The sequence below is a fragment of the Protobothrops mucrosquamatus genome, unplaced genomic scaffold (assembly GCF_001527695.2).
Source record: "Protobothrops mucrosquamatus isolate PMUCROS unplaced genomic scaffold, P.Mucros_1.0 scaffold2706, whole genome shotgun sequence".
Lineage (NCBI taxonomy): Eukaryota > Metazoa > Chordata > Lepidosauria > Squamata > Viperidae > Protobothrops > Protobothrops mucrosquamatus.
The window spans coordinates 75,085-85,426 of NW_015388751.1; the positions used below are offsets into that span (position 1 = coordinate 75,085).

The 10,342-nt window shown below is 47.1% G+C and overlaps 1 protein-coding gene across 1 annotated transcript in view; it reads right to left on the minus strand.

Annotated features, from left to right (window-relative positions):
* LOC107296245 (protein tweety homolog 1-like) overlaps window positions 1-10,342 on the minus strand; it is a 144,617-nt gene that overhangs the window by 28,137 nt on the left and 106,138 nt on the right. The window contains 2 exon segments of the mRNA XM_015825592.1: window positions 2,680-2,775; window positions 3,527-3,747. Coding sequence (XP_015681078.1) covers window positions 2,680-2,775; window positions 3,527-3,747 — 317 coding nt within the window.

The window sequence follows — 10,342 nt, forward strand, 5'->3', positions numbered from 1 at the left end:
GATAACGCTGACTTCCACGCCGTTTCTCTTCCGGACTTCTTTGGGTGAGTCTTCTAGCTTTTCTTAGCTGTAGAGACTGAATCCCACCTTCGTCGCCAGTGTTAAGTCCGGAGAATAATGGCGCTTGAGACGAATCATCTCCAACAAGTCTTTATTGTTTGCTCCACTCTACGAACAACCCGAGCAGAGGCACGCAGGCCTCTATTTATACCCTCTGATCCCCGGGCAAGTTCAACCAATCATGAGGCGGGCTTTTCCCGCCTTGCACATGCGCACAAGGCTGGCGCCGCTCAGTCTGGTCTCGGGCAGCTTCTGCAAATGCCCGGGACTCTTGCAACGTCCCGAGCCTGCCTCTTGCAGGCTCAGGACACAACAGTAACCATGGGGCTCTAACTGTGGACTATGAATTCCTGCATCTTACCCTCCTCCCAGGCTATTTGGAATGTGGTCTGCTGGTCATTAAAAGACCCATAGACCCATGCTCAGAAATAGTCATAGTGATAAGTTACTGGTATGAAGCTCTTCCATACCAGTGACTTGTCAGATGGACAACTTCAAAGATGGTTAAGTTCTCCATCTCAGGTATTTAGCCACCATCACACGTCTCCCCATCACACTTTAAAGAGAGTGATTGCTGGTGGTTTTCCCACTTGTTGATGACACAGGATGGGCGGGGGGGGGGAGGGGGGGCAACAATGAAGCTAAGGGGATCTACACATTGCTGTCCTTAAATTGTCCTGGAATAAAGCTTTAAGGACAAGACCACTTGCAGGCCATATGCAGATTAGCATTCCTTCCACTGAATGGTGGAGGATAGAAGGATTTATATTCCTTGCAGTCATCTGGTCATTAGCTCTCTTTTTGAGAGTTGTTGAGGCCACTTGAAAGTTTATCGGTGCTCTCAGGCTCACCTGAACAGTGCAAATGGGTGTGGAGCCTTCTTGGAACTGTTGAAAGTTTCCACACCCATTTGAACAATTCAGGTGACCCTGAGGGCACAGATAAACCTTCAAGTGGCCTCAAGGACTCTCAGAAAGAGTCTAATGACCAGATGACTGCAAGGAATTTCCATCCTCCACTATTCAGTCAGAACTGAAGAAGCTTCTTGGATGAGAAATGAAATGTCTTCAAGGAAAAACAAAGTCCAGTTACTGTTTGAAAAAGCACCTTTGGGACAACTGTGACCTGGATGACTGAGAATCTCCAGACACATTTTTTCACTGGTGATATTTTGGGATGGGAGGAAAACAAATTCTAAGGAATCCATCAACCCTATATCACAGTGGCTATATAAGCAGGTACAATAGGCTGTGAGATCAGCAAGTTTTATACTGTAGTGGTTTCTGCTGACTCATAAATAAAACTTTAACTCAGCAGTGGAGAATGGCCCTCTAGCTAAATCCATTTCCTCACCAGTGATTTATAACATTCTTCTACTGTCATTGTGCTGAGATAACAGTAATGAGGGCAGGCTTTATAACCGGCTGGGTTATATACTACAAGATGCTGCAAATCACCAGGAAGGAATGGCTGTAGTGTACTTTTTTTAAAAAAAAAATGGCCTTGATACAAAATGCAATGAGAAAAAAAAAATAAGGAAGAGAGAACGGGAGATAATGACTTTATATCTGTAGGATATCAGATTGAGGAAGCCAGTTATAAACCAAAGCTGGAAATTACATACTCCTGAACCACGTTTTTTGGTCTCAGTAATACAGCATAGTAACCCTTGATTAATTAAACTGAATTAACTTAATAACACTGAAGCCTAAACTGCTCAGAAAGGTTTACTGAGCAACACATCTGGTGCAAATCCAGTGAATATGAGGTACTTTGATGTCTGGGTGGTAACAAAATCTGAAAAATCATTGGAATTTGATGGCAGATAAATTTAACAAATTATTATGGTGGATTGCGCAGTCAGCCAGATGTCCAGACTGGATTTAGCAGTTTTAGCTACCTTCCCAAGGACCTGGGATAGTTAGACCTTGTTGTTTGATGATGTTAAGGGCATTGATGCAGGCTGTGAGTTGTTCCAAGTAAAGTTGCCTTTTGCAATTGACTGATGGTGCTTTTGTCAATGCCAATAGTGTTCAAACAATAATCCAGATGTTTGGGTTTGCCCTGAAGGCACCTTTCATTATTGGTAAACAACTTTTCTTCCAGTACTCCTGCAGATGCTGTCCCTGGTTGTTCAGCGAGGAATTGCTAAGTTTTGTAGCCCATTTGTTACTAGATGTCCAGGAACTCCAATAACTAGCGCAGTCCTATTATTATTAAATCTGCTATCTTGTGAGAGGATCCCTCTGCCTTCATTTATGCCTTGTGGTATAGCTGTGAATAAATTGAATATTGCAGTTATCTGTCCCCCGTTTGTAGAAAATTAAATTTATCAGTGTGACTCTTTGGAACTGATTATTCATCACTTCTGGATATCTTTATAATACATCATTACCTGTGGCTATATCTGATAGCAAGCATTTCCTCCAGCCACCATAAATCCCAAGCTATTGGTTATCTTTAAGAGAATTTGATTTATTCTTTTGGAACCATAATTGGGATGGATGATAGAAGATCAACCTAAATCTCTCTTGAACTAGGGCAGCTCTCGTAAGTTTGCTCTTGCTTAGTGCCCCCTAATTTCTGTGCCCAAATATGCCCACTAGGTGGTGCACTCACAGGATTACCAGCCACTTGATCTGCTTTGCCAGTCCTAGCAAGGTGAGGAGACAGATGATAAGGTCCAAGAGCAGCAATAGGATGTAGGCCAACCACCTGAGGGAGTTAGAGAGCAGCAGAGTAAATAAAAATGAAGAAGTGTTCTAATCGTCAGGACATTTCTCCTTGTTCCTAGGCTGGATCTCTCCTTGATTACTTTCAATCCATTGCTTCTTGTCCTGCCTTTAGGTGCTTTGAAGAATAGGTTGACACCCTCCCCTTCTTTGTGGCAGTCTCTGAGATGTTGGAAGATTGCTATAAGAGTCCATCTTCTGTCTATTTTGCCCTATTGTGGCATCTTTCATGCCCAAACAGTTGCTGCCTCATTTTCAACCAGCATGCCATGTGCTTCAACCCTCATTTCTCCTAGTCATCTCCACTTGGGTCAATTCAACCCACCTGTGCTTCCTTGGATTATATTTTCCTCTGTGCTGTTCTATTTTCCTAACTCCAGATTAAGATCAGATCATTATTATCTGCAGGAAAAAAACCAAGATGGAATCCCTCCTGTTTAAGGAACAAAACTGACTGGACCAATGTTGAATTTTTCTACAATCATGGAGATGAGGCAGAATTCTCCCCTGAACCTGAAAGAATCAGGGTGCTTTATGGACACAAATATAAGCAGCATTCAGCCCTGATTTCCTCCACCCACTCTCTGCTTTCAACCACCCACTGAAGCAGCTCCCCGTCTTAGCCAGATAGTGAGGCGTAGTTTCTGCAACAATTCTTTCCTTAAGTTGGTTCCTATACTGTTATCAGATTTATTTTCATTAAATCATAGCCTCTCCACAGTCTTGAATCTTACCGGTAGTCTTCCAAATAGCCAACTTGTTCTGCTAGGATGCTGGCCCCTCCACGGGCCTCTTTCCAGAAGGGGATGCCATCCAAGGTCTGTGCTACTGCCTTGGCCTGGCGGCGTGTGTTCCGAACCACAGCCACCAGTTCAGTCCTCTGGGACAGCGTCTCCTCAAGCTGTGTCAGTTCCCCCCGTATTGTGGCTGAAAGGAGCGCCACAGTTTCAGAAACCTATATGGGTGTAAGAAGAGGAACATGCTGAGGTACATCAAGAGGAAGAGGGTCATGTATATTATATGGTGTTGTGAGACATTCAAGGTCTTGGCAGCGAACTGTAGATGTTCATCTACATGAAAAAGTACACGAACAAGTTCATGACAGTATCATTTGCCAAATGTTCCTGTTTCACCAGATAGCTCACAGCCAAGCTTCTTCTCAAGAATATACTATTTTTCCCCAGCCATCCAACTTAAAAACAGGGCAATCACCAAGAGCTTCCCATGAGCCACCATGATGAACTGATGCCCCCTAGAACAGAGAGACTCATTGTGGTTGAAAATGACACTTGAACGTGGGATTTGGGCTGCCAAAATCTCTCTGGAGAAAGGAGAGATTGCAGGATTACCCCTATGTATTCCAGACAGTTGTTTTTTGTGTATGAGCTGTTAGCTTGGAATTGGGTAGAAGTCACTGATTCCATTGTGCTTATAGCTGCTTAATGTCATCTATACCAGAGGTCCCCAACCTTTTGGGCACCAGGGATTGGTTCCATGGAGAGAGGTTTTTCCGTGGACTGGAGGGTGTGTGGTTTTGTGTGCTTCCTGCATCTCGCAGATGGAGCTTTGCTTGTTTGTGTGGCCCGGTTGCTGGCATGCCGTGGCCCGGTACTGGCCCATGGACTGGGGGTTGGGAACCCCTAATCTATACAGATTCTAAGTTTGAATGAGACTCATCTTTTAATCATTTGGGATTTAATCTTTTTGCTTTTTTTTTAAAGATTGAGAACCTTCAGACTGGCAAGTTTTATTGAAATCACCAGGTGAGTTTTCTCAAAGGATTACCTTTGAGAAAAAAATTTTAAATACAAGTTTAAAGATTTGTAACAAAAAAAATCGGGGGGGGGGGGATATACAAACACACCAGAATGATGTAGCATTGGCTTTAATTTTTTTAAAAGAGATTAAGGACTCAAATAAACTTGATTTAAGACTTTGAAATTAATTGAAAGGATCCTTTCTCATGGGAAAATTTCTGTTTGTACTTCAAAATAACTGATAAGACAATGTTTGGACACTAGAGGGCACCAGATGGCTACTTTAAAAGAGTTTTTTTTAATGAATGGGTACAATTATTTACCTTTACAGAAGAATCAGAAGTTGTTGCTGAAGAAAAACAAACCCCTTGAATAAAATTGAAATTGATTTGCAGGTGGCTTCAGAAATGATAACTAACAAGGAAGAAATGGAAATAGTGGATTTACAAATGAAATTAGATGATAATTTAATGATTTAAAAAGACATGCAAATAATAAATCAGAAGAGTGATGTGGATTTTATTTTTACATTGGATTTACAAATGGGATTTGCTGAAATTGACACACTTGAACTACCAAAGAGGTTTGATAAAAACACCAAGAATTTTGAGAGAATAAACAAAAAAAGTATGAGAAAACATATATTAAAACTTTCTCTGAGGAATATAAAGATCATTGGAAGAAAGAATATATAATTTGTTTATTTGATCAAGGTTAAAATAATGGGTTGCTGTTTCTGGTTAAAATTTATTTTACCCAAACTTCGAACTTTCCTTCCAAGGAGTATCCTTCTGAATCTTTCCACCTTCAAAGATCAAGTAGATGGAACATCCATGATAGTGCCCTTGCTACACTGGCATTAGAATTCCCCTCTCTATCTTTCTTCGGATTCTTGCTCTTCTGACTAACTTGAGGACTGTTTTGTTTTATGGAGTAGAGTAGACGATTGAGATTTTATTGCTGCATTCTCTAGGCTATTCAGTATTTCATTTTATCAGCTGCTCTTGCTTTATGAATGTTTTTATCAGATTTGATTGTTGTGTGCTTTTTGTTCTTAAGTACTTTGGGAGGCAGCAGAAAGGTTATAAATATTTTAAAATAAACAACCAAGAAAATTGCAAATAGATTTCCAACAGAATATCATTACTTTCCCTGCAGTAGATGGCTGCAAGAGAATGTACCATACCTGTCACACTCTGTGTTCATACAGGGAACCATGAATCCAACTGGCTTAGTAGCCTTTGATGGGGAGTATGTGTCCCACACAATATGCCCCAGAATCCTTTGCAACATGCAAAGTACTGCAGTGGGGTTTCCTCAGCAAATGAGTAAATATGAAAAAGACATTTGCTTTCGGTGGAAAGCGTATGAAACCTGTTATGTTTTGGGCTGTGATTGACACAGCAAGTGCAGGAAGTTGCAGAGAGTCCCAGGCAGACCATGAGGCTGCCCGGGCCAGACAGGCTGTCTCCAGCCTATTGCGCATGCGCAAGGCCGGAAAGATATGTTGCATTGATTGGTTGATGCTGCTCCCTGCAAGGGGGTATAAAAGGGATCCGTGCCATTTTGTGTTGTTCTGTTGAAGATTGAATAAAGAAGCAACTGTTGTTACTCCTGTCTCGTCTCAATGCCTTACCAACGCTCAGAACAGAACATTGGCGACGAAGGTGGGATCGTGCTGCAAGAAAACAACGAAAGAAAATAGGCTGACTCACCACGGAAGGCCCAAAGTGCTTGGAAGTTTGGCGTTCCGATTCGTGCGACTCTGCCTACCAGTACGAAGACACTGGAGGAGAGCTCAGCAAGATTCGTCCTGGAACCCCTTCGCAATGAGGCATTGACGAGGCTGCCAAGAAGTAACGATGTCGAAGATAGGGCGTTTGTCCGAATTCGATACAGCTCACCCTGAACGTTGGAGCTCATACGTGGCCAGAGTAAAAAACTACTTCCGAGTAAACCAAGTTCGGGAAGACGGGCTCAAAGCCGCAACGTTACTGTGTGTCTGTGGGCAAGAGACATTTGATATTGCCGAAAATCTGGTTGCCCCAGCATCTCTGGAATCCATCACTTATACTGAGCTGAAGAAAATGTTAAGGGAACATTTTGAACCAAAGCTATCGGTGAGTGCCTGGCGTCACGCATTCGAACAGCGGGACCAATGGCCAGGAGAGTCTGCTGCAGACTTTATTGCTGTGCTGCGACAAGCTGCTAGGCCCTGTGAGTTTAAAGACCTGGAGGAAAGACTTCGAGATCGTCTAGTTTGTGGCTTGAGGATCCGTGAGCTGCAGCAAAAGATTTTTGCAAAGGAAGACGTTTCCTTCCAGGATGCACTAAGGGAGATCACGGCTGACAAAGCAGCAGGAGGTGCAGTCAAGGCCTTGCGGCTTTCCAAGCATCCTAGGAGTTCAGGCTCTATCCATCAAGAGGTTGCTCGAGAGGTAGCTGATCCTGATTCCGAAAACGAGGTCGACCGTCTACAGCAGCCAGCGGAGAGAAGGCTCCAAGAGCGAACCGACAAGGGAGCTGACAAGGCAGTTCCATTCCCTCGGAGTTTCGGATGTGGAGGCCGCCACAAGTGCTCCGATTGCCGATTCCGCTCTGCCATTTGCCGGGCATGTGGCCGGCAAGGCCACATAGCCGCCGTCTGTTTGGGTCGCACAAAAGACCATCCTTCGGAAGAATTGCCTCGGAAAGGTATCAGGGTCCCCAGCCAGAATAGGGTGGGTTTCTGCGCGTCCCATAGGAGTGTTTTGAGAACCGGGGCCCACAGGCCATTGAAGAAAAAGCTGCACATTGATGTTAAATTGCAGGGGGTCCCCTTAACAATGGAGCTGGACACAGGTTCAGCTCTGTCAATCATGTCTCAGGACACCCTTAAGCAAATCTGCTACAGAAGCGGCCAGTGAGTTAAACTCAGGCCATCGAATCTGGTCTTAACAGACTTCCAGAATTCCCAAGTCAGGGTAAAAGGGGAGACCATGCTCAAGGTGCAGCGTAGGAATTTCGAAGGGTTCCTGGATGTTGTTGTGGTAGAGGGCGACCACACGAGTCTAATTGGACTCGATTGGTTCGAGGCACTTGGGATTCAAGTGACTGGGCTACACAGCTTGCAAACGACAGGCCTTGAGGAAGTTTGCAAGGAGTTTGCTGATGTGTTTAGCCCAGAACTAGGGTCGTACAAGGGGCCTCCAATTGCCTTGCGGTTGGACCCATCCATTGTCCCGATTAGAATTAAGCCTTGTCGGGTGCCTTTTGCGCTGAAGCAAAAGATTAATGCTGAGCTGGACAAACTGCTCCAGCAAGGTATTTTGGAACCTGTGGATAGCAGTCCATGGGAAACACCCATAGTTACGCCACTGAAGGCCAATGGGGAAGTCTGCATTTGTGCTGACTATAAATGCATGTTAAACAAAGCATTACAGCAGCACTCTTATCCGGTGCCTGTGGTGAGCCACATTTTGGCCTCGCTGAAGGGAGGCCGAGTTTTCGCCAAACTTGATTTGGCTCAGGCCTATCAACAGCTACTGGTTGATGAGGCAACGGCTGAGGCCCAGACGATCATAATGCACCGGGGAACTTTCAAAGTCAGAAGACTGCAGTTTGGGGTTAAAGTAGCCCCTGGCATTTTCCAAAGCGTTATGGAGCGAACGCTCTGTAACATTCCGGGAGTTTGCCCTTACTTCGATTATGTCCTCATCGCAGGGGAATCACCTGAAAGCTTGGCTGAGAGGCTTCGGTCCGTTTTGCTGCGGTTCCGCGAAGCGGGGCTGAAGCTTAGGCAAGACAAATGCAAAATTGGAGTCACTTCCACTGAATTCCTGGGGTTTCGTATAGATGCAGAAGGCATCCATCCTGCTGAATCTAAGCTCAAAGCGATTCAGCAGGCCCCAAGCCCCAAGTTGTTGTGGCTCTGTCCGGTGGGTCCCTCTCATCAGAGGAGGAAGGCTCTGAACATGAAGGAGAGGAGATGGCCAGGCCTCCCTCTCCAGGCCCTTCCCCTCTTGTGCGGCCTTCGGTGCCTTCCGACGGAGAGGAGTTTGGCCAGGAGCCTGGTGTTTCTGGGATTGGCCAGGAGCCCGGTGCTTCTGGGATTGGCCAGGAGCCCGGTGCTTCTGGGATTGGCCAGGAGCCAGGTGCTTCTGGGATCAGCCAGGAGCCAGGTGTATCGGACTCCGGAGAGGATACGTCTTGGCTGGATCCACGCCAGCGTCGGAAGGACAAGCGTGCGCAGCAGCGGACACGCCATGCCAGATAGTTCAGCTGAGTCACTGGGCCATACCCCACTGGCTATATAAGCAAGGGGTGTGGCGTGTGAAACTTTTGTGATGGACAATATTTGCTGGATATTCTGTTGCAAGCACTCTGGCAAGTTATCTTGGATTTATCTCTGTTTGCTGTGCATTATCAGTAAAGGCTTGGCAGGCAGCTACGAAGTTGCTGCCAAGAAATTCATTTGTCTTTGGCTGTGCCGAGCAGTTTTTCAGGCCTCGGCTGACTGGTTGGGGTGTGTGGGTCGGACGGGGGACAGAACATCTTGTCCGTCACCCAGACAGAACCATCGTTAACCCACGATGGACCAACAGCAGCAGCAGCAGATTCAACAGCTGATGGATGCTAATTAGCTGTTGCAACAGCAAGTAGGCCAGTTAACGGCTCAACTTGCTTTGGCTAATGCTCCTGCTGCTCCTCCCCCCCTCCCCCTCCTCCTCCTCCCCCTCGCTCCAGATACCCTGTGAAGGTGCCAGACAGTTTTTCTGGGCAGACGGAGCAGTTCCCGGCCTTCCTGGGACAATGCCAACTATTTATGGCAATGAGGCCGGAGGATTTTCCGGATGATTGGGCTCGGGTGGCGTTTGTGATCAGCTACCTTTCTGGCTCTGCCGCCTGATGGGCCACGCCCTTGCTGTTGCAAAACAGTCCATTGCTCCTTGATTACCAGGGCTTTCTGCAACACCTGCGCGTTATGTATGAAGACCCCCTTCGCGTGCAGATGGCAGCAAGGCACATTAAGGACCTCCGCCAAGGGAAGCGCGCCTTGCAGGAATATATTGCGGAGTTCCGCCTTCTCGGCCAGGACTCAGCCTGGAATGAGGCGGCGTTGATGGATGCCTTCCAGGACGGCCTCTCTGATGACCTGCAGGATGAGTTGGTTCGACTGGAGGTGCCCCCGACCCTTGACGCTTTGGTGCTCCAGTGCCTGCGTATCGACGCCCGCCTTCAACGGCGACGGCCTCGTCGATCCCTGCCGGAACCACTGCCAGCGGCGGCACCCCTGCGTTGCGCACCGACAGGACCCCGGACTGCCCCACGCTTTGTGGCAACGGGTGAGGAGCCCATGGAGCTCGGAGCCGCGCGACCTCGTCTGACAGCCCAGGAGCGGATGCGGCGCCGCCAAGGGGGATTGTGCCTCTATTGCGGTGAGGCTGGACATTTTGCCGCCTCATGTCCCAGGAAGCGGAGTGGGGCGCTCAAGCCTGTTCTGGAGTCTCGGCGTGATCAGCCGGGAAACGGGCCTGGCCTGGCCTAGGGGAAACCCTGGGTCAGGCACGTGCACATGCCCCACCGGAGTCGGCGGTTGTGGACTATGAGCCCCTTCGGCACCTGATTCTGGACACCCGGGTGTTGTTGGCCAACCGGTCGGAGGGGCTCCAGGCACATGCGCTGGTTGACTCGGGGGCCACGTCGAACTTTATGGACCAGGCCTTTGTGGCCCATTTTAAGGTCCCCCTGGTTCCAGTGGACCCTCCGTTGAGAGTCGAGACTATTGATGGGCGGGAGCTTGTGGCGGGGCCC